Genomic DNA, 24,604 nt, shown 5'->3' with positions numbered 1-24,604 from the left:
TTCGTATCAGGTATATCCATCTCCTCCCTTTTGGTTTCAGATCTGGTCTGGTTTTTGGTTCAAGATTGATCCTTGAAAATGAAGTTTTCTAAAATAGGAAATACGATTTCCAGATGGGAGAAACCATCTTATTCTTCTATACACTAAAGGATTATTACCAAAATCACACTAACAAAATGGTATTACTTATTTTGTCAACCATCTCTATTTGTAATGTTAGTTAATCAAACATCTTCTTCATAGTGGATGCGTTGAAATATTTTAGTCTTTATGAACAATATAATATATACGTGGCTCTGTAATTGTATGAGATTAAGTAAACAAAACAAGTAAGATAAATCACTTGACAATAAGCAATATATCCCTTTATGAACTAATTAGAAGGCATAGTTTAGGTTGTCCTTCAATTATCTTACAATGTATGTAAGGCTCTGTTCGCTTTTCTGGAAGTTAGTTACCTGCATAAATGCACTTACCCGGGTAAGTGTTTCCTTACCCGAGTAAGTACATGTACCCATGTTCTTTTATTTTCCATGTAAATAAGACAATGGCCATTTTAACCATAAAAAGGCATTATTAAAAGGGACAAATTTGTCCCATCCAAGTGTTGACAACTTTCCCCCATGTGGGAAAGTTACTTACCCACCTAGGAAATGGGTATCACTTACCCAGGTAAGTGATACCTAGGGAAAATAAATTTTCCATGGACCCCACATAAACCTGAAGAATGAACATAAGTATCTTAGTCAATGGGAACCAAAATCCCATTGACCAACTTTTCCCCTCTCAAAATCCAAAAATCGAACAAGCCCTAAGATGTATCAAAAAAAGAAAGATGTATATAAAATGAAGTCCATGAAAAGATTTTTGTTATTTGCTTGATCTCAACTCCCAAAAGTTAATTATTGTAGTTTAAGCTTCAAAGACAATCACATTTTAAGTAGAAAGAAAAGAAAGTAAGCATCATAACTTTGGAGGGATAGAAATTATAACATTAGAAACTCAACTTCCATATAAGTAGGGGTGTAAAACGAATAGAATTCAAATCAGATCAAGCAATATCCGAATTCGAATTTGATTAGGAAATTCGATATCCGAATCTGATTCGATATTCGATGGATATTAAAAATTAATATTCGAATTTGAATCTGATTAAATATTCAAATATTTCATTCAATTAGAATTTGGCTAATTAATTATTTTAGGTAATTAATAAATAGATAAAATAAATATTTTATTTATATAAAGTATATAAATTATTTATATTATTTAATTATTATATATAAATTATATAAGACATTTAAATATTTTATATATTATATATAAGAATTAAATAATCAGTCTAATTTGGATATTTATCGAATCGAATAAGGTCATATCCAAATTCAAATCCGATTAACTATTCAGTATGAATAGGATATCCAAATTCGACCGATTAGAGACTTGAATTATCTGAATTAGATTTGATTATGTAAAATCTCAAATTCGAAATCGGATTTTTGAATACCGTTGACACCCCTACATATAAGCTTAATTTACTATGAAGTTTATGATGTCAAACATACTATAACATAACCTCGTAGTGACCATAATTTTCACAGCGAGTGAATCTAGACGTTAATACGACAAGGATAAGAATTATGTTTTGAGCAAGATGAATACCTAAGCAGTTCTATATAAGCCCCAAAGTTGGTTGTTGCTTATCATCTTTATTTCTGCATTGGTTTCTTGTCCTCTCATTTTCTTCCTTTTCTCCCTTTCTTATTGTTAGTTTCTTTGTAGTTTTCTTTCTTGATAGTTACATGAAGGAGGCCAAGGCAAGCAAAATTTTGAATTATCAAGGGTACATGTGATGAAGATTGAAGGCCTAGCAAGTGTACAAAGCTTCTTATGCGAAGAGCTCTTCCATAAGAAGCTCACTCCCAAGTGATGTTGGTAACTTGTATAGGCTTGTGATTCCAAAGAGCAAGATATGCAGTGAAGTACTTCCCTCCAGCTCCAAATGCTAGACTCAGAGGAAAAGCTTTGTATTTACAGGAAAGTGGAATGTGGAATCAATTTGTAAGGATAAAAGCTCTTAAGGCTGGTGACTTTGTATTCTTTTACAGGTGCCAATTCATAGGGGGATTTCATTGGCAGACAACCATTTAACATAATTGCAACTCGCAGCAGTGGGGGTGAAAGAGAAGGTAGATCTATTGGAAGGAATGTGTAGCTGCAACATGGTACGAGAGGGTATTCTCAGCATATGCTGGATGGGGAGAAATCTAAATGCATATTGGATGGGGAAGGGAATAGAGAAGAAGAAAAAAAGAGAGTTTGACTATTTGGTGCAGATATCATTTGATAAAGAAATGAAGAAGATGTAACTGTTTGAATGTTTTTGAATCAATCTTAAAGACTCAATTGTTTCCTTCATTTAATCTTATCTCTATATATTTGTAGAATCAGCCTATTCATCAGTATTCATGATTCAATTGTTTGGAAACTATCTTCATTTGATATTATCTACAAATTATATTTGTAGGATCAACCTATTCATCAATCTTCATGATTCAACCATGTTGGTTTGGGTTGATGTCTGTGTGTCAAGCTTGAACTGGATACATAAAGTCATTTATTTTGGCTATTGGGTCATGGATTGAACAGTCCAACTATTCAGTTCAACTATTAAACCAGCTCAAGTAAAAATGTTAAAATATGAAAAACAAAAATAATAAATGATTCCACATTATCTTTTAGGCCCCGTTTGGTTCGTGGGAATAAAGGTCTAGAATCAGAATCGGAATGGGCTATTCCGATTCCAACTGTTTGGTTGAGTGGAATCAGAATCTCATTCCCATTCCTGCTAGAATGGCATTCCCCCATATGAGGGAATGGTCATTCCCCGCCTCTCCTTTGGGAATGAAATCTCATTCTTTCTTATTCCACTTCTCATTTCATTCCTGTTTGAACCAAACAGACTATGGGAATGGACCATTCCGATTCTGGCTATAAACCAAACAGACCCTAAAATCTGTTTTACATCAAAATAAGCTTAAAACAAGTTAGGCATCTTTGAAATTCTATGGTCACTCAAGAAAAAACATGATGGTGCTAAAAACCCAAGCAAACATAGATCACCCATGCTTCAAATTAAAAACAAATGATAACTCTCCTTTCTTTTCAGATACCTCAAAGGGACCCATTTTCAAGCAATAACTGTCAACAAATGCATGGAAATTGATAATTTCTTTTAGAAAATTAGACTGTCTTTGGTTTAATAGAAAATAAGAGAGACAGATCCCTCATCTTTATGTTTCTCTCTTATTTTCATTCAAACCAAAGACACCCTTCATGTTGCATGAACACATGAATTAGAATCTAACACATGATCAGTAAGTTTTGACTTAGAAAGATGAAAATAAAAAGGGTTGGAGTGTTGACATGTTTGTAGAAAAGTTACTAATTAAATCAGAAACGTCCATATATATATTTTTTAATTCTAAGATTATAAATCCACATATATATATATATATATATAAAACTTTAAATAACATCTTTCTTTCTTAATAAAGCTTTTCTAGGATATAAATGGTATTTATTGTGTATATTAGTTGTTCATTTATGTCAAATGAACAATAAGAGGAAAATTTATGAAGTGTCTCCCAAGAATCTGGAATGTTGGAAAAAACAGTTCCCATTTACTCTATCCATTTACGAGAATCTGTGTGATATTGACCAAAATGCCCTTTTATTAAATACAATAATTCAATAAAGTTGAAAAAGAGTAATTAATAACAGGTAACAAGAGAAAAAAAAAAAGAACACCCCCAACTAAACTGGACATCTCATCTATGTACTACGTACACCAAGATTTGAACCCCAATATCACCACTTGTATAACTTGTTAACATGTATACAGCTTATAATTATATGGTTGTGACTTGAAAACAAAGCTATTGCCCAGATCAAACGGGCGGAGCAGGAATTCAACTGGTCCTTGTTGAACAAAACACAATTTTTTGGGAAAAAAAAAAGGTCTAGGGTGAAACAAACGCAAAAATTTGATTGGGTGGTCAATTGGTCTGACCATCTGGTTCAACTGAAGGTTGAAAACATTGATATAAAATACAAGTAAACAGGTTTTGAAATGCGTATTTAGGATGAACGGTGAAAATTCCACCACCACACCATGTAGGGTGCAAACTTGAGAGGCTCGAGGATTTGCCAAAATTTGAATAGTCAAGGCCAACGTTGTATAAATTCTTGGGGTTTTAATTGTTCAGTCCACCCCTAGAAATCTTAGTTTCATTATAGAGGTGAACTGAATCCTGATCGTAGATCGATGTCAAATTCACAGACAGGATGCAGTTTATAAGGTGGGGCTACCATTTCAAATTTCTGAGGGGGAGTACAGCATACTTATCCCTAAATTTTCTATGGAGAAGTACGGGACAGGCCCAATGCAAATTTCTGATTTCCATTGCAAAACTATAAACATTCAAAATGTCAAAAACCCCCACTCTATACACCAATGCCCGCCTATGAATTGGCATCAATTACGAGTTGGCACCCACCTCAATTGTACTTTGGGCCTAAAAATTCTGACCCTGGGCTGAACCGCCATTCTCCCAATTTTCTTTGGGTGCCTTACTTATACCTCACTACCTTTAATATACCATTCTTTAATTATGGTACGTTTGGTTGGAATCAGAATCAAAATCAAAATCCTTTGGAATTGGAATTGGAATGGTCTATTTTCATAGCCTATACGGGAATGAAAATGGGAATTGAAATCAGAATGGATGAAATTTCATCCCCAAGGGAGGGGCGGAGAATGGCCACTCCCTCAAATGGGGGAATGCCATTCCAGCAGGAGTGGGAATGGGATTCCAATTCCACCTAATCAAATTGGGGTATTATGATTCCGATTCCAGACCCTATTCTTACAAACCAAACGGGGCCTTAATTTTTCATATAACATGGGGTTCTAACTTGATAACGACAATAAAGTTATTATTATTATCTGAAATTGCCATATACAAAGCATATATACATTCAATAGCATAAATGCTGCCCTAGAGGACCTTCGACCTATTAAATAGCCTCCAACCTCCTTTTAATCTTATTCATTAAGGTTGTATTTGGTTGTAATATAAATAAATTTGCATTGATGCAAAACCATGGCAGTGCAAATGATTTGGGTGTAAATTCGGACATATTTTTTGTTTCAAATTTTAGCTTATTTTGTTTGATTGCAGTACAAATGAAGTAAATTAAGACATGAAGCAGGATAAAGTAAAATCCAAAACAAAATTAAACAAGAATTTGCAATTTTTACATTTACACTACTATGCACTTGTACTAGTGCAAATAAAGTTGCACTACAACCAAACACAGCCTAAAAGACAAATCAGCCAACTTTTCCATTCAGCATCTTCAAGCATTACCAATATAGTATTGTCTTGAGGTATGAAAGGAGATTCACCGTCTTCAGCTCTTATATATCAAACAGCCCCTAAGCATTTTCATATTAAAAAAAAAAAAAACCTAAGCATAATTGAAAATCAGACAAAGGGACAGCGTATGAAGCTCATTTGGTGGCAGCAAAGTAAAGTAAGTAAAGTTTGGAAGAAGGATTTACATCGAATGAAATTCTAGGGCCTGTTCGTTTGCTCTGAAGTCTAACATCTAAAAATACAATAATTACATTAAGAGGTATATTGGTATTAATGAACTTTTCTTTCCTCTGAACTCTGAATGCAAAAAGTTGCATGATTACACTTTAAGAGATAAGAGATATGAGGAAAAGAATAACCATTTTTTCTCTTAAAGTTAAAAGGTTACTCTTAAGAGATAAGAGTTTAGAGAAAATGAACAAGCCCTAAGATTGTTACCAATGGTTTTCAAGGCGCTTTGGATCCATCATGGAATATTATTCCCATTATTGAGGAATGCTATAAAGCAAGAAGTTTGAGTTAATAGTAACATATATGTTGTATGAATGCGTTAAGAGAAGTTAACTATGCAGCAAATTGGTTGGCCAATTTTAGGCACAATGTCATCATTGGTTGCAGTGCAATTTTATTTGCACGAGTATAAATGCAAAGAAGTGTAAATAAAAAGAATGTAATTTTTGGTTTAATTTTGTTTTCGATTTTACTTTATTCTGCTTCAAATCTTATTTTACTTCATTTGTACTGCAACCAAAGAAAATAAGGTAAACTTTGAAATTAAAATAAATCAAAATTTGCATCCAAATCATTTGCACTATCATAGTTTTTGCATCAGTGTAAATAAATTTGTATTGCAACTAAACACAACCTCTTGTTTGTTCTTCATTTGTTTCCATGATGTGTGGGGCCGCTTTACCCGTGTGGATTGTAACTTTGTCCCAAAATATCAAAAAAAAATTAAGAAAAAAAAAACTTGGAGAGATTTCAATTCAATTAATATATCAATCAATCTTTATAAAATTAACATAAATTTATAAGATTAAATATAATATAAAAATGTATTAATACTTACTTGCATATATGCATATCATGTATAGTTACATTAGTATCATAAATGGAAAATAAATTTATAAAAAATCTCGAATCTAACTTAATTTTAAGGTTATATTTGAATGCATGGAAAAAATCCATCGTGTAAAAGTTAACCAATGGAAAAACCCAATTACATTGATTTTATCAATGTAACATTTACATCGATTAACGATATAAAAGTCAGCTAAAAAACAAGATTACATCGATTTCGATGTAACTTTTACATGGGAAACAAACAACTACAAAAGTGGACCTGGTGTAGAGCTTTACACCAGTCCACTTTTACACCAAAAACAAATGGGTGTAAATGTGAACTAACGGTTGAATTTTATGTCAATTCACATTTACACCTCAATCAAACACAACCTAAAGAATTTTAATATATAGTCATATTATATTGGGTCCCACATCAAGTGGTATCCTAATTCCTGGTTTAATTAATAAAAGGACCAATCGTAGTTTCTGAACCATCTTTGACTTGGACGATCGGACCATTTGGTTTAAAAACTGTCTAGTTCCATTTCACCCTTAACCTGTTCCTTGGCAAAAAAAACTGTTGATTTGATGAATGATCTATCGATTTGGGTGGTTAAACTGTTAAATCCATTCAACCCGAACAACGATTTTTTACCTTTTGTTTTAATTATTTTTTTATTTTTATTTTTAAATTAAAATGGGTTATTGATTCGAACTAGATGGGCAAACCATTGACCTAACAACTAGTGGCCAAAATGATTCCGGTTCCGGATCGGTTATAAAAACATTGGGAGCAATATAAATATGGGTAAATTTCTTAAACTACCCTTATGATTTAACTAATTAACTAAATGTAACCCTACTATTTGAAAATTGACTGTTGCTACCCTTATTATTTTTGATAATTGATTAATCCTTTTCAGCATTTTTCAGCATTAATGCCTGTCAATTGAGATGTAAAAAAGACTATTTTACCTCCACCGGACATGGGATGATGATACTAGAAATGATCATCATCGGAATACACGGCGGGGATGTGCTATGCGACGTTGTGGGGGAAATCTAGTGGGGGGTTGATTTGAACTCCCATTAGAACCGCTGTAAGTGCCGAAACAGTGGAGTTGTGGAAGAAAATCTGACTCCAAAAGTCATCGGAACTGTCGAAACAGTGGGGTTTCACCGGAATTGTAGAAGAAAACCTGAGATGGGGGGACCTTGAGGCAGCACACGAGATTCCCAAGGCCCTGACTGCAAAAGTCATAAGGGTCAGATTCACTGTTTGCTAGACCAGCTAGAAAGCTTCGATGGATGGTGGCGGAGGATGAAGAGGAAGGAATAGGGGCGGGCCTCAAAGACGGGGGTCGCCTGGTCGAAACACAGGGGGTGTGCAGTCAAGAATACTAAGGGCTGCGGGGAAATTTTCAACGTTCAAGGTGAGCACAGTCGCTGGTGCTAAGAGTGGTGTCGCTACTTTCCTAGAAGAGGGAAAATGAGCCCATGGAAGCTTTGACAAGGTTTGGAAGGGGAAGAAGATGTTCCCAGTGATAAACCCAGTAACAGTTGTTGTTGCCATCGGGACATTCGCTAGAACTTTCATGGTTGTTGCTACTAGATCCGCTGCTGTAGTCTTCAACTCTGTAGGAATTCCGACCAAATCCTAGCTTACCTCCGGCAACAATCCATCTTTGCAGCTCCAATCTTGCATTGGCCTCTAGTACAGATCGAGAAGTTTCTGAAATCCCAGCTTACCTCTGGCAGCAGTCCATCAATGCCACCACGCCATGGGTTGCAGGGTCTGATGCAGGTTTTGTTGCAGAGACCCTCCTCCTCTTTGTCTCCCTCTTTCCGTCACTAACGACCTTCTTTAAACCAAGCTTCGCCTGGCCAAATCAGATCTAGGTTCCCTATTTGCCGTCGAAAGGAAGAAAAATGTAATTCCTTTCGACAGTGAGATAATTCTATATGATTGTACTTATAGCATGGTATCGATTCGGTTACCTGCTTTTCATAAAAAAAAAAAAAAAAAAAAAAAAAAAAAAAAAAAAAAGGAAAAGAAAAGAAAAGAAAGAAAGAAAAATTCGGTCACCTCACCTGGGAGGTAGCATGCTCGAGGCCCTGGAAGGTAATGGGATGACCAAAGAAGACGAAGTCGCCGGAGGGGAACCGAGCCAAAGGTTTCCGACCCAAGTCCATTACAACCTCAATCAGGCGGTGGAGTTCCGGGTGTTCGCTTACCCTTCGTCGCATCTTCTCCGCAATAGAGCCAATAGGCGTCCCAATTCGACGTCGGATTCATCTTCCGCCGCGGAAGAAGAAGAAGAAGTAGCCAAGAATTCCAAACCAGAACACAAGCATAAGCTACCTCTCAGGAGGTGGGAAACGTGTTTGATGAAAAGGGGATGAGAAGAAATCGAGAAGAAATGATGTGTAAGGAGGGGCAGCTGTGTTGGTGACGTTCGAGGACGTAGAGGATGGGGGTAGCTCGGGGGAGGGAGAACTTGCTTTGGCGGGAACGCTAACATGACCACCCCCCACGTTCTCAAGAAAAGTTCAGCTTCTTTCTCTAGTTTCCGATTTCTCTGGTGTCGACTGAGAGTGTGCAACGTCCGAGGAGAATTTTTGGAATTCTTATCTCGGCATGAATGAAGTTCTTGGGTGCTGCTTGCAGCTTGCCTGCTTGGATCAGGTGGAGGTTCGAATATATTAATTCGGGGAATTGGAATATCAGCAGCAGATAATTCAATATGCAGCAGTTGATGACCAGAACCGTACGTTTAAGGAACTTACTCAGATCTCGGTAGCAATAAGGGCATTTTTTGGGGTTTAATATCAATAAAAGTATTATATTTAAAATAAAATATTCAAAAAAGGCAAAAATACTATTCATCATCTTGTCGTTTGTTCACTAGAGTGGCTGCCAGCCGCCGTCAGCCACCACCTGCCATCACCATCCGTTACCACCCGCTTCTACCTCTGGCAACATTGTCGGAGGCAGAGGTGGCAACGGCAGCGCCGATGGTTTCTTTGTCCAATGCCACCACCTCTGCCCACTTCTGCCTCCGTTATTGGAAGCGGAGGCAGAGGTGGGCGGATGACGACTCTATGAATAAATGGCAAGAAGAAGATGACGAACATCGTTTTTGCCTTATATTTGTATTATTTTAAAAAAAAGTTAACCTATTTTTGAATTTTTTTTAAATATATTACTTTTATTGATATTAAACCCCAAAAGTTAACGTTATATGTTAAAAATAATTCCTTATTTGCTGTTGATAAGGGTAAAATTAAGTTTTTGAAAATTAATATATGTCATCTATATGCAAATTTAACGAAACATTAAGACGAAAACGATAAGGATAGAGTTAATCAATTATAAAAAATAATAGGAATAACATCATTCAATTTTCAAACAGTGTACACTTAATGAATTAGCTAAACATAAGGATAGTGTAAGAAATTTAGGTACGAATAAATATATAAAAAATAATAATCTTTTCATGTTAAAAAAGTTTATCAGATGGTTGGTTGAGGTTGAGGAACGTGGGAATGGAATCGAGAAGTGGGAAGTACGGAAAGGAGTGTGGGACCAATTCGGATTTGCTCTGCTCTGCAGGCCTCAGTCCTCACATCACTTACAACCGCACATCGGAAATACCTTTCGTGATCGTTCATGAGAGATATTCCCAATGCACGGCTAAAGTGACGTGAGGTTGGATGAGGAGCAAATCCGGATTCGTGTCGGACTAACGCACTGAATATGTTAGAATTTCAGAAATGAAAAAGGAGGGAGAGAGGGATGGAGGTGGTTGTAATTTTTCGGCCGAAACAAGAAAGAATCTGCTGGTGGGTGGTGTCCGCAAATCGCAATTTCTCACTAATCGGAAGGTTTTCGGTTTACCAGCGCAGCGCATGGCCACGCCGAGCCTTTGAAATGTGTTGACTCGAGGCCACCGCCACGCAACTCTGAACCATCGTAATAAAAACGCTAACTCGTCAGCTTTCTTTCTGTTTCCAAGCATATATAAACCCTACTCATTCTGAACTCTGATTGATCGTTTTCGTTCCCGCTATTGTGTTCCTTCAGTCTCATCATTCATTCTTTGTGCATTTCTTTCTGAGCGGTGTCCGGTGAGAGAGCGCTATGGATGCACCAGACGAAAGCCCTTCTGCTAAAAGATGGCTTCCTCTCGAAGCCAACCCTGATATCATGAATCAGGTCTCAATCCTAGCCCTTTCTGTCGATTTATGTTTCTGTTATTAAGCATTGGTTACATTTTCTTGTTCTCATTAGGTTAGGATCTGAGAGCCCTTTGGATGCTTTAGAACTCAAATTCTTGATTCTCAGTGCCCCCGCAAAACTTCTACCTGTTGTGTTTGTTATAGACGGAAAGAGTTACTTTCAATTGAATCGAATGTTTGGATATGATGCAGTTCCTTCGGGGCCTTGGTCTTCCCCCGGATGAAGCTGAGTTCTATGATGTGTATGGTTTGGACGAAGAACTCTTGGAAATGGTTCCTAAACCTGTACTTGCTCTGCTTTTCCTTTTCCCTATTACTGCCGAGGTCAGAATCTGTTGTCCTGTCGGTTGAATTTGTGGATCTTTTTTCTTTATTCTGCTTTTCAGTTTTTCAGGCACTTGTCTTCAATATCTATTCATAACATTGAGTATGTCTTATCAAAATGCTCTGTTTGCGTTACTGAATGAGACGCCACTTGTTTCCAGAGCGAGGCAGAGAGAGCATTGGAGAAAGAGAGTGCAAAGCAGGTGAGAGTTCTTTCTGCTTTTCTTCTTTTAAGTTGATGAGTTCTACCTTTTAGTCGTGTGGTATTCTTGTCTATGATGATCCATACGAGGGTTCTTTCTGCTTTTTACCTTGTGGTTCCTACCTAATATGCATTTTACATCTTAGCACCTTGCATTGAGATTAGTTTGTGGAATTTCTTTCTGTGTCTAAGCTGGTTATCGCATAACAGGATGCAATATAATTAGTTTTCATCAAGATTCTAAAAAAAGCCAATGTTGGTGGAGATGTCACACCACCTAAAGATAGAGTTTGTTAGATCCAAAAAATCAATTCTTATGAGTTTGAGCCCAGCGAAAAAAAAAACAACAGCTACAATAACAATAAAGATTAGATTTAGTTCCAGCAATTCTATGCATCCAAACTTTCTTTGAAATCATGCTAAATGTAGCCTTACCATCTTGCCTCTCAAATGAAATAGCAAAGCGACCAAGGACCTTCTAAATAAGAATCCATCCAGGATCCAGCCTATCACCACTGTGGGGTCTTCTTAATTTCAAAGTTTTCTAGACCTAGAGAGTGACCGATCTTTAAAGGTTGAAGCAGAGTGTAGGTTTCTGCTTCTATGGCTGTGGGAGCCTCTTAAGGGCTGAAAGAGCAACTATTACTGGTGAATCTTTGGCTCCTAAAGAACATCCATGAAAGTTGAGCTTTGCCTGACCCTGAAAGGGAAGGGGGGGGAGCAATCCCTAGTCAGTGGCTGCCAATGAGAAGCTGGAAGTCAAATCTCAAGAAGGTTTTCTTGGTGAATGTGAATTCTGTGGCATCCAAATTCTTACTTTTATTAACTAGAGCTTGGCATCACCTTTGTTTCAAAAAGCCCGTTATCTTGCATTTGCTTATCGTTCATTCATATCTTCTCATCACTAGCATTTTAATGAACATTAATTGGTATTCCACAATCCACTTTCTGCAGGAAACAAGTGACAAAGTTTATTTCTTGAAACAAACTGTTGGAAACGCTTGTGGAACAATTGGACTTCTTCATGCAATAGGGAATGTATCTAAAGAGATCAAGCTATGTAAGTTTCTTTTGTTGATTATGCCCATGCTTTAATGTTTATATAGTACGATCCCATTTTTGTCTGAATCTCTTTCCCTGGGTAATTGATAATTCATTACCTATTTAGTGACACCAAAATCATGCAAAATGAATAAATTTTGACCCCCTAAATAATAGGCTGAAGAAATCAAGAAAATGACATGGTTTCATCTTCAACATTTCAAAATTGTAAAACCTCTCTAGTAATGCTTTTTAAACTAATTTGATCCTTTAAAATGACTAACCATATTCCTAAGACACAACAAACTAAAAAACACCTATCAAAAGACTCAAATTGACCAAACTTAGAGAACAAAGTTGCCACTCAATGAGGAACTGGGAGAAATTTGATTTCTTTCTCCATGGATTCTTTCACTGTTTTCACCTATGCATTACTAGGTATCTTTTTCAGATCCATTGCTCATTAACTTGAGTTTTATTTTTATGGAGGGAGCTAAATTGATTGGTAGGTCTTTCAGTATTATTGTTTAGGTTGTGAGGGTGGTAATTTTATGGGTTGTTTTTGTATATCTGAGGCTTATTGGCTTTTCCCTAGGATAGGAATTAGGGTGGTTACTTGTTCCCTCACCTTCCTTTTTGGAGGTAGTCTGTTTGTTTATCATAAAGAAAAAGTAAATAATGGTCAGAAAATGGGATAAAATATTTCAGCAAGAGATATCCTTATAGCTAAGTATTTACTCTAGATAATTTAGCAAAGCCAGCCATATACATAGCAAGGCAAAAACATGTACAATTTGGTCAAAATCTTCAGTTTTTTAAGTTTGTTCACTGTAGATTCTCTTACTTGCTCTAGTTGTTGACAATGCCAACCAAGAGGGTAAATGGCTCAGCAATCTACTAGTTGTGAGCAGATGTATGGAGCTGTTGTGTGAATCATCATAGAATAAGATGTCTCTAAGGTTTGGATGATGATGATTTTCGGAAAATACTTGACTTTAAAATAGCTGTCTCCTTAGCTCAACTCAAAACCAGGATTCCTCATACCAATAGAAACAGTAAGCAGCTAGAGTGCTGTTTATTATGACTGTATTAGTGTGAGTACTTGTTACTGGAAACCATAACCAAACCATGCAACCCCCAATCCAATGAAACCATCTCCTGCCAAAGTTTTACAAATCAAGGATCTTGAGTAAACCCTTCCAAGCAGCATTGTCATAGGCCTTCACAAGGTCCAATTTGTGCATGACTCCTTGTATCCTTCTTCTAGATTTTACCCTGTTGCGTTTGTTAGCCACAATAATTCTATCAAGTTTGTTTCTAATACAGTTGTGTAAGTGCATGTATCTTTATGCTGTGTCATGCAGTTTAGTTGCATATGTTGGTTAGGAAAGTGGATTCACGTGTCCTTTCTTGTTAGCATTTGTTGTAAGGCTTAAGTGTTCCTTGTAACTGTTGCTTGGGGCCACTAGGGTTTTTTCAAGCACAGCCGCCAGAGAAGATTGAAAACATAAGCTGCCGCTAGGGTTTCTGTAAGTGCAGCCGCCAGAGAGAACTGAGACCAGCCGTCTCTAGGTTTTTTTTTTTTTTTGATACAAAAGTAGCCACGTCCAATCCTCTTTAGAAAGGCTGATGCTAGGATCGTAGGTCTTCTCCAGCCCAGAAATTCCGCACTGATACCATGTTGTTGCTTGTGGTGATTGAGAGAGAGAGAGAGAGAGAGAGAGGTACGGATGATAAAAGAAAAGCAAACTCAGTACTGGCAGCTGCCAGTCTTCTATTTATATTAATCTTTATAAAAAAGACAAAATTACAAGTATGCCCCTGGCGGCATATCCTAGGATAAGAACAATAAGGAAAAAAGAAAGAAAGGACTAGTAGCTGAAACTGTTCCACTAACATCAGTTACAAGGAACACTTAAGCCTTACAACAGTATTATCAGTAGCGAATCAAAGTGCAGAAGAAGTGGGGATAAGCTGTGATAGAACAAGTTTCACATGTAGTTGAGTTGTGTAGTTTTAGTCAGAGTTGGATGTGTTGAAGTCTTTTTCTCTCTTTTTTTTTAAATAATTCTTGTGATTCCCTGCCAAGAGGTCAAACTTTATTAGGGTGCAACTTAGGAAGGCTCAGGTTGGAAATTTGTTAAAATTTGAATGGGCCCAGCCTGAAGGCCTGGGCCTGATATAGTGTAAACTCCTCAAATTGGGTATCTGACTTGCACCCTTCTGTCTAATTTGCTTCTACTTAATTGGAGAATCCTACATTCCTCTCTAATTGCTTCCTTGTTTTATGTGAAGATTGGTTAACAGGATTGGAATTCTCCTCAATGAGTACACTTTGATAAGCAAAAAAAAAAAAATACATATCCAACTATCTCCTTGAGTCATAGTAAAGTAGCTCTGCAATAATCTTTTTTAGTTCTTCCTGTGAAGCCAATAGGTTGGAATCCTCTTCAACTCCTAGATATCAGAACATAGGAAGCTGACATTATTGTCTTTATTGGTAATGGAAGACAAAAAGAAATCATCAAACAATTTCACCAGGTCCACTTTAACAAGATTTCAGAACTTTTAGGGCTTCAGTATTGGAAGCCAGCACTTGGTCACATGACCATCTGTATTAGAAGGCCATCATTCACTTAAATTATGTGGAGCGTTAAGGATGTAAAAAGCCTCTTTCAAACTAGAAAGCGACATCTATTTAAAAGAAGATTTGACTGATATAATTCAATGGACCATCGGTCGTGGCCAAGGACCATGGAACCTTGCACATGGTCCAATCTGATTAGAAACTTTTCATCTTGTCTGTATGTATATTACTGATGGATCCCAAAAGACCAAAAGAGCTGAACTTAGTTGCCAAAGTCTTGGCAACATCACTACAATTTTTTCGTCTTTGCATCAATTCTATACTATTGAGGGCCCAAGAATAGGATCTCGTCACGGGTCGGTCCACGGGGAAACCCTCCTGTTTTCCCTTGTTCCTTCCTGCTCTTGATGAACCTATCTTGGCGCCTTGGTGATTTGTTCAAGAGATCATCAACTCTCCTAACTCACTTCTTAATTGAATATTCGATATCCTCATTCAATAATGGTGTCTCCTTAAATAGGAGATTACAAGAGTCCTAATCCTAGGGAGTCTCCTTGCTGAATAGGGAGACTTCCAGTTCTATCTTGCTAAGGATAAGATAAGTTAATCCTAATCTAATAATCAACTAATAAGATATGATAAGAACAATAGAATAAGATAAGAACAAGCAAGACGATTTAATCTAATCTGGATGAGACTGTTGTTGCCGAATTGGGTAGGATGAGAATCATTGAATCACTGCTGCTGCTGGCGGTGGGTCAGGTTCCTGCTGCTGCCAGCGACGATGATACTTCTTCCCGAGGAATGCGTCCATAACATTACTCCCCTCTAGACTAAGAGCTTGTCCTCAAGCTCGAACTCCGAATACGTGGCTTAGAACTCTGCCAATGGGATCCAGGTGGCTTTGGCCGATGGTAAGCTACCTCATTCCACCCGTAAATAGTTTCAGCAAGGAGAGGTGGAAAACATCATGAATCTGGCTGTTCCTTGGCAATTCTAGCTGGTAGGCCACACTGCCAATCCGTTGTAGAACCTTGAAGGGCCCATAGAACTTAGGGGCCAGTTTCAGGGCAGCCCTGTGGTGCAAGGAGCGTTGTCGGTAGGGCTGGAGTTTTAACCAAACAAATTGTCCTGGTTCGAACGACAGTTCCCAATGGTGCTTGTCATAGGTGAGCTTCATGCGGAGCTGGGCCTGCTGTAAGCGAAGGCGGACGTCAGCTAAGAGGGCATCGCGTTCTTGTAAGGAGTGATCAATTTCTTCCAAACGAGTAGAACCGGGCTCATAGGACAGCAAGTGAGGAGGATCCCGGCCATAAACGACGCGAAAGGGAGTCATGTCGAGGGAAGAATGGTAGGCCGTGTTGTAACAGTACTCGGCCCAAGGAAGCCAATCCACCCACCATCGCGGTTGATCCCCTACGAAGCAACGGATATACATCTCGATCGTGCAGTTTACCACCTTCGTCTGACCGTTGGACGGTGGATGATAAGCTGAGGAGAAGGCCAGGGTGGTGTCGTGTAGCCGAAATAACTCCTTCCAGAAGGCACTAGTGAAAACCGGGTCCCTGTCGTTGACGATGGATTCTGGTAACCCATGTAATCGAAAGACATGCGTAAAGAAGGCGAGGGCAACTGAAGTGCGTCTAACAGAGAGATCCAGGGTTGGGAAATTCCACATAGAGCCATCGTGTCTTCATCTCGCCTAGACAAGGCATCAGCTGCACGATTTGAGGTTCCGCCTTGTATTCCACCCAGAAATCGAACCCGAGCAATTTGTTAACCCAATGTTGTTGAGGGGAAGTGGTGAGACGTTGCTCCAACATGTATTTGAGGCTGTAATGATCAGTTTTGATGACGAATGACCACCCCCACAAATACGGCCTCTAGTGCTGGATGGCTCGGGCTAGGCCGATTAGTTCACACTCATAGGCTGGAAGCTTCAGATGTCAGTTGGCCAGTCTGTGGTTGCAGAAAGCAATCAGGTGCCCTTGCTACTGTAACACGGCCCCGATACCCATTCCAAAGGCATCGCACTCGACTGTAAATTTGAGAGCGAAATTTGGTAATTGCAGGACTAGGGTGGAAGACAGGGCATTTCTTAGTATCAGAAAAGCTGCATCGGCTGCGTCATCCCACCGGAAGGAATTTTTCTTTAACAGGTTGGTTAACGGGGCAGCCAACAGTCCATAATTCTATACAAATTTGCGGTAGTAACCCGTTAATCCGAGGAACCCGTGTAAGGCCCTGGCTGATTGAGGCGTGGGCCATTCCTTGATAGCCTGAATTTTGGAACTATCAACCGCCACACCTTGCCTGTGAATAACGTGGTCGAGATAAAGAACTTGTCGCTCCCCGAAGGAGCACTTGGACCATTTGAGGAAGAGTTTGTGTTGGCGCAGGAGCTCGAAAACGGTCCTCAGATGGTGCACATGCTCTACCCATGATTTGCTATAAACGAGGATGTCGTCAAAGAATACTAAAACAAATTTGCGCAGATGGGGCTGAAATGCCTCATTCATTAATGACTGGAATGTGGATGGGGCGTTGGAGAGACCGAATGACATGACTAAAAATTTGAAGTGGCCATGGTGGGTCCGAAAGGCAGTCTTCTTCACGTCACTGGGAGCCATGCGAACTTGGAAATACCCGGACCTGAGGTCCAACTTAGAGAAGTACTGAGAACCATGTAGCTCGTCCAGTAGTTCGTCCACAACGGGAATAGGGAACTTATGCTTGATTGTCCAGCCGTTGAGCTCTCTGTAGTCAACACAGAACCTCCAAGTCCCATCCTGTTTCGCCACCAACAGAACCGGCGAAGAGAAAGGGGAGTTGCTCAGCGTATGATCCCTTGTTCCCGCCACCAAAGGAATTCAATGGTCGCATGCTCGGGGAGGAGGGAGTCCCTTGGGTTCCTGGAATATATCTGAGAACTCGGCAAGGAGTCTTTCCATGGCCGCCGATTCTGTCTGAAGTGCATGGACCTGTGGTGTCTTCTCTTTAACCCTGCAACCGTGCCACGAAACTTGCTTCCCATTTAAGTGGAATGTCATTGTGAGTGCGTTGAAGTCCCATAAAATCGAGCCTAGGGTAATTAACCATTTGACCCCAAGAACAATATCGAACCCATCCCAGGAGAGTACAAATAAATCAGCAGAAAATAGTTCAGAATTGACTTGTATCTAGACGTTCTTACAAATTCCCGGACTGTGAACTCTTTCACCGTTTGCGATGGCTACCTGTAGTCTTGGCCGGAGTTCCATTGGTAGTTTTAACTGAAGGGCGCCATGTTCACTTGTGAAGTTGTGTGTGCTCCCTGAATCGACGAGAATGCGCACCGGATTACCTACTATTTGTGCCTGTAACTACATGGTCTGAGAGATTTTAATACCGGTGATCGCATGGAGAGAGATCTCCGGCTCGAATACGACGGGTTCTTCTTCATCCTCCTCTTGCTCATCGACTAGGAGGCAAAAAAGCCTCTTGCACCTATGTCCTACCGAGTAGAGGTCATCGCAGTTGAAACATTGGCCTCTCGCTCGGCGTTCTGCCATTTCTGCCCTGGTCAAACGCTTAATGGGTGGAAAGGCCATGTTTCTTCCTGCACTTGTCACCGAACTAGAGGTGGTGGTTTTGTGAGATCTCAGTTCCCGGCTGGTTGCAGAAGAGGGGGTCGTTGTCGCTGATTTTGGGGGTGCCCATGAGTTCGGTGGACGACCCATATTGTAGGTCCCGCGGCTGAGCTGTAGCTTGCGCTCAAACGCACGAGCTAAGTTCATGGTTGTAACCAAATTTGGGGGATTTTGCATTTCGACATCCACTCGCAGGGGTTCTGCTAACCCTGTCGTGAACATGTCCACCTGCTAGTCTGGTCGCACTAAGGATGCCCTCGCAAGGAGGGTTTGGAACTGGCGCTGGTATTCTACCACCGTGCCGGTCTGTTTAAGGTTGATCAGCTCGCCTAGGGGGTTGCTGATCAATGGGGGTCCGAACCTAAGGTGGCAATAGGACTTAAACTGGGGCTAACTGAGCCCAGGTTCTTCTTGTTCTAACCAATAGAACCAAAGTTGTGCTTCCTTTGTTAAGTGAAAGGCGGCTAGACTTACCTTATCCCGGTTGTCTGTCCGTTGATTCCGAAAAAACTGCTCGCACTAGTACAGCCAGCCCATGGGGTCTCCGTTGCCGTTGTACGACGGAAATTCTAACCTGTTGTACTTGGGGATGATTGCGGCTCCTTGGCTAACGAACTGCTGTTCGCCGGAAGACTTCGGCAGATCTGGTCGGGCTAGTGGCTGTCCCCCCTTCAGTGTTCCTTTCCTTGCTAGAAAGGAATAACTCCATCAGATGCCGCAGCTCCCTTACTTCATCTTTGATCTCCCGTACTTCTGAACTGGTCTCCACGAGTTGGTGCTCGAGGTCGTGGACCTTGGATGGCAGCTACTCCAGATCTCCCATGATGCCTTGCTCTGATACCAAGTTGTTGAGGGCCCGAGAATAGGATCTCGTCACGGGTCGGTCCACGGGGAAACCCTCTTGCTTTCCCTTGCTCCTTCCTGCTCTTGATGAACCTATCTTGGCGCCTTGGTGATTTGTTCAAGAGATCACCAACTCTCCTAACTCACTTCTTAACTAAATATTCGATATCCTCATTCATTAATGGTGTCTCCTTAAATAGGAGATTACAAGAGTCCTAATCCTAGCGAGTCTCCTTGTTGAATAGAGAGACTTCCAGTTCTATCTTGCTAAGGATAAGATAAGTTAATCCTAATCTGATAATCAACTAATAAGATAAGATTAGAACAATAGAATAAGATAAGAACAAGCAAGATGATCTAATCTAATCTGGATGAGACTGCTGTTGCCGAACTGGGTAGGATGAGAATCATTGAATCATTGCTGCTGCTGGCGGTGGGTCAGGTTCCTGCTGCTGCCGGCAACGATGATACTTCTTCCTGAGGAATGCGTCCATAACATATACCTTCATAAATTTAATGTTTAGTCATGTCCCGTTCTGAAAAGAATGGAGTCCCTTCAGTAGTCATGTCGCATTCTAAGATTTAATGAAAATCTCAGGTACCACCTGAAAAGAAAATAAATAAATAAAAACAAAGGAAGAAAGAAAAAAAAAAGTGTTTGATGTATGGAGTCCCTTCGGTTCCATAAATGCTCTCATGATGCTGAGTTTGGATTGATCTGGTAAATATTGTTAGGACTATGATTGTTAATCTGAAGATGAGATGCAACTTTTTTTTTGATAAATGAAGATGAGATGCAACTTTTGGACTTCAAACATTCTTCAACAAGGCTTTAAAGTTGATACTTCTTTTTTTAGCTTATACTCTCTTAGGCCAAAGTTTTCATGATACAATTTTGTGAAAAATGAAAACATTTGTCTGGAGGCATACTTAGGGCATGGTTTTTTTTGTTCTGTCAAGAAGATTTTTAAATCATTCTCTTTCATAATGCTTATAACAACCCTTTCTTTTCCTGTGATTTATGTAATATTTCAGTTGAGGGGTCATTCTTGGATAGGTTCTTCAAATCAACTGCTAACATGGATCCATTGGAGGTTAAGTTTCTGCTTTAACTCTGTACTAAGTTTCACTCTTCTTGCTTAAAAGAATCATGCATGCCTTTATTTCTAATTATCAGTATCTTGTTCTGTGAAGCGTGCTGCTTTCCTTGAGAATGACAGGGAAATGGAAGTTGCACACTCAGTAGCAGCGACTGCTGGCGATACAGAGGCAAGTACTATTTTAGTGGATGAGTAGACAAATTATCTCATCTTAATACAACTCTCATATTGAAATTGTTTAATTACGAACTCACATCTGGAGAGGATGTGAACGTTATTGAAGGCTGTTGTCTGACCCAGGGAAAATGGGAACCACCCATGGCATACAAGTGAGGTTCCCACGTGTGGCCTACATGTTCTACTCTAATTTTTACGTTATTGTATTTCAACAGGCTCCAGACATCAACACAAATGTGGATACTCATTTCATTTGCTTCTCATGTGTTGATGGTATGTAATTTTCTTCAAGTTATGCTTTCAAGTTGTGGAAAGTAAAGAGCTTTGATAGTCGTAGTCGAATAGTTCTGCCTCTGCAAAGCAGACATTTAACCTGTATGGTATGCTCGTGATTGATGAAATGCTTACTTGTAGGAGAACTGTATGAGCTTGATGGAAGAAGGTCGCAACCCATATCACATGGTCCATCTTCACCCAGCAGCTTATTGCAGGTAACCTATTCTGAATTTCAGTGGCATTCAAGGTTCAAAATTTCGATTAGATACACCGCGTATTGGGCATATCGTATCGTGCTTACATGTGTTTCGGGACCCACTCTTTTTGGATAAAAAAATGTTTAAATATCTTCTCAAAAACCAAATTTTGAAAAAAAACACACTTAAAAAAAATTCCACGTGTATTTAAGTACACTGATATATGCCTCTGCCGATGCACAGAGTCATATCGATACTTGTAGCCGGATGGCATTATCATTTAATAGGACACGGAAGAAATGATGGTAGCTTGGAACATCCTATTATTGATGGTTTTCACAAAAGACAGGAATACCACTATATATTCATATCTGGGGCGTTGCTTTGTAGTTTGTACTTGAAGCTCAGTTTGGAAGTAATATGAATCTGCATTTATCTTATGCATTCTGAAAATTTGTATTTATCCATCTACCTTATTTAGTTACCTGCATCTTAACCATGACAAACATACTTCTCTTTGTTGCTTTAAGAGCAAAGGACATGAATAACAAGCACAAACATGGCTGACATTTCATAGTTATACCACACAACACAAGTAGGTAATTTTTTTGCATAACCTAAATGGGCTTTTATAGATGACCAAAGAGATTCTGTTAAAGAAATTATAATATGGAATATCCCATCTGAATTGAATGAGTTGGGATTGAATCTATAAATATCCTGGTTACACGAGGTGCAAAAGTTGCAAGAATTGTCCGTCCGAAACGTCAGTTTCAAGACTCGCATGCTTAGTAGGCAGAAACCTCCATGTTCCCTTCTTTTATATTTCTTTCTCTTTTCGCTTTGGAGAATGATTTTTTATGACTTTTTTTTCCCTATTTGATGACAGGATGCGGCCAAAGTCATAAAAGCAATGATTGAGAAGACTCCCGAGTCAATAAATTTCAACGTCATTGCATTTTCGAGGAAAGTTGCGGAATCATCATAGACATGGAAGTTGAAATCTTGAAGCCTGACGCATCCATGCCTGCACATTTCATTTCCATATAATCCCGTTTTTCCTTTCTCTTGCAATTATATTAACGAATCTGATTAGCATTATGGACCAAATGCATGGAAAAGAAATACTTGCGCTTATGTTCTTTCTTAGCACCATTTCTATTTGAGCCACAGAGAGAGAGACTCAGCCCTCAGGGTTCCTCTATGCGGTGGTGTCAATCTCAAATGAAAATACAAATAATTCTTGATACAAGGTCAATTACTAAAATATATGCAATACGCAAAATAAAACGCTTTGATTAATAAAACACTTGCTATGTTCATATTTCATTAGATATATAAAATCTAACGATACCGAACAGACATGATACAATCCATAAATTCCGTATTTATGATACCGTTTGATTGGTTACAAATGTTTCGAATGTCATGTATTTATGATACTATTTGTTTGATTGGTTACAAAATTTTCGACATCATGTGTCTCGAATAGAGATTTATCAACACGTCAAATTTGAGGTTCAATTTTCATTGTCTCATTCTTATCCGAACAAGAACAAAAATGAAAATGAGCAAAATAAAATATGATTATTTCTTACAACATTCTCAATTTTTTTATCCGAAAAGAATGAGGCCTATAACAAGAACTAAAAAAATATGAGACTCAAGCCTAAGCTCGAGCTCAAACTCAATTCGAGATAAGCTAAACCGAGATAAGTTCGAATTCGACTGTACTCAAAAACTCGTGTTCAAACTTAGATCGACTCAAGTTCGACTATAAATCAAACTCCCTATAAAAAATTAGTTTTTATATAATAAATGAGCGTATATATTAGGCTCGAACTAACACAAAACTATATCAAACTCGATTTTTAAGTCATGAAAAGCTCGAAAATTGTTTTGTTTCGAAAAAACAAATGTTTTTGAATTAAACCAAATTAACTATCAATCATTGGATGAAAACATGTTTTTGGAACTCACAACAACAAAAAAATTCATATTGGGATAACACCCCCAATAGGAAGCTAGTCCTTTGATTTCAGATTTTAGTTTTTTCTTCATATTTTGCTTTAAGAGCTGTATTTCAGTTCAATAGCAATTGATCCCGGCGGATCAAGTAAGTTAAACCCGACCACACACCAAAACCATATGGTCTATTCGTCTCAACGTGTGTGTGCTAACTGCTAAGTACTAGGCCCGCAACAGATCTTCGATATAGGGGATTATATAAAATGTCTACAGATAAACACAAGAAACACTACACACTAATTATGGACTCAAAATGTAGATCCAGACTGGTCCAAATCTGTTCTGTTGTTTGGATCCGACAGATTGAGTCTAGGACCCTTGTTTGTCTACCCACGAAAGAGCTTAGAGCAGTCTCTGCACATAAATAATTGACAACAGAAACCACAAAAATGAAAAGAAAGAAACAATAATAGAAGCAACTGACAATAGCAAGAAGAACAGTCATCATCATCAACAACAACAACAATAACAAAGAAACAGAAGTAGAAGAGACACAGAAGAACAGGAGCTAGCCCAACAGTTACGTAGATGGCGAAATTTGTATACAAACTAATATTATAAAGAGAGAAGAGTTGTCTACTACTCAAAACATATGTAAGTTGCAGGCTGCAGCAGCTAGCTGCTTTAATTAAAAAGTTTGGCCTTCCCGTAGCTGCTACTGGTTGAACTTACCCACCTTTTCCTTCATGTCTTTCACCGCACTCTGCAGCTTCATTTCTGCTTGATGCAGCTGGTCCGAACCGGGTGGGTGCTTTCCCGTCACGTATTGGTACAGCCACGATAACACTGACACCCCGGCTACACCCAGCCCACCAGACGTCAGGAACCCGGTTATCAACAGGGACGCAGCCATCGCTGCCGGTAACAATATGGGGCTGAATATCACCAGCAGCGGCGTCGCTAGCGTCAGCCCTATCACGGTTGCTGCTAGTGTGAGGCCCGCGAGAAGCAGAACACACCCACCGATGGAGATAGCAGCGATGCCCTTCACCACTTTTTGACAGTTTGGTTGCTGTTGTGAGCTGTTATCAGCCATGTCGGTTGTCGGAACGAGGAGATGGATCGACGCAGATCCGATAATTGGTTTTATGTTGTTGGGGGGAGATGGGAGATGGAGCCTAGCTAGAAAGGCTGTGGCTGTGTATATAACTTATAAGAGAGGTGACGCGTAGCCTGAAGTGCATGAACAGAAGTTGTACGTGTTTTGAGTTCTCAATTTGCATGAAACAGGAGTAGGACACGTTTTTTTATTATTTTTATTTTTTAATTTAATTAACTAACTCGTCGTTTCTTTCCATACTACTACTGTGGGGTCTGAACAGCTCACGACAAAAATCTGTGCCAACACCTTCCAATGGTAGGTCCTAGTCAGTCTCACGATGAGATGACAGAGATCTTGTTGGGACCGTGTTGGGGCAGCTTTTGTTAATGTATTAATTACCTGCTTAGAGCCTT

At 39.1% G+C, this 24,604-nt stretch overlaps 2 protein-coding genes and 1 long non-coding RNA gene across 4 annotated transcripts; 1 reads left to right on the top strand and 2 right to left on the bottom strand.

The window, feature by feature from the left end:
* Positions 1–7,371: 7,371 nt before the first annotated feature.
* On the bottom strand, positions 7,372–9,312 carry LOC148880531 (uncharacterized). Its single transcript, XR_016104586.1, has 2 exons — positions 8,598–9,312; positions 7,372–8,410 (listed from the first exon to the last, which is right to left on the bottom strand). It is a non-coding gene; the product is annotated as an uncharacterized LOC148880531 (long non-coding RNA).
* An 860-nt stretch (positions 9,313–10,172) lies between these two features.
* On the top strand, positions 10,173–22,258 carry UCH3 (ubiquitin C-terminal hydrolase 3). Of its 2 annotated transcripts, none has more exons than XM_088962453.1 (10): positions 10,173–10,479; positions 10,591–10,722; positions 10,938–11,069; positions 11,231–11,272; positions 12,226–12,331; positions 20,407–20,465; positions 20,566–20,640; positions 20,864–20,921; positions 21,063–21,139; positions 22,011–22,258. In XM_088962453.1, exons 2-10 carry the CDS (start codon positions 10,648–10,650, stop codon positions 22,107–22,109), a joined length of 723 nt encoding a protein of 240 aa, XP_088818579.1. In that variant the 5' UTR covers positions 10,173–10,479; positions 10,591–10,647; the 3' UTR covers positions 22,110–22,258. The 2 variants fall into 2 exon arrangements, with proteins under 2 accessions (XP_088818579.1, XP_088818580.1); XM_088962454.1 differs by having other exon boundaries at positions 10,338–10,479; positions 10,629–10,722.
* Positions 22,259–23,804: 1,546 nt separating this feature from the next.
* LOC148880529 (oleosin L-like) lies at positions 23,805–24,185 on the bottom strand. The gene has a single exon (XM_088976579.1). It carries the CDS (start codon positions 24,183–24,185, stop codon positions 23,805–23,807), a length of 381 nt encoding a protein of 126 aa, XP_088832705.1.
* Between the last annotated feature and the right edge of the window lie 419 nt (positions 24,186–24,604).

This window comes from Nelumbo lutea, chromosome 1 (genome assembly GCF_056320005.1).
Source record: "Nelumbo lutea isolate HS-2025 chromosome 1, American lotus-T2T, whole genome shotgun sequence".
Taxonomy (NCBI): domain Eukaryota; kingdom Viridiplantae; phylum Streptophyta; class Magnoliopsida; order Proteales; family Nelumbonaceae; genus Nelumbo; species Nelumbo lutea.
This window is presented reverse-complemented; position numbering and strand designations above follow the sequence as displayed.

Excerpts from the sequence above, each read along its gene's own strand:
- LOC148880529 (XM_088976579.1), bottom strand. The coding sequence starts at position 24,185 with ATGGCTGATAACAGCTCACAACAGCAACCAAACTGTCAAAAAGTGGTG.
- UCH3 (XM_088962453.1), top strand. The coding sequence starts at position 10,648 with ATGGATGCACCAGACGAAAGCCCTTCTGCTAAAAGATGGCTTCCTCTC. Across the intron at positions 10,723-10,937 it reads ACCCTGATATCATGAATCAG|TTCCTTCGGGGCCTTGGTCT; the intron begins GTCTCAATCCTA and ends GATATGATGCAG. Across the intron at positions 11,070-11,230 it reads TTTTCCCTATTACTGCCGAG|AGCGAGGCAGAGAGAGCATT; the intron begins GTCAGAATCTGT and ends ACTTGTTTCCAG.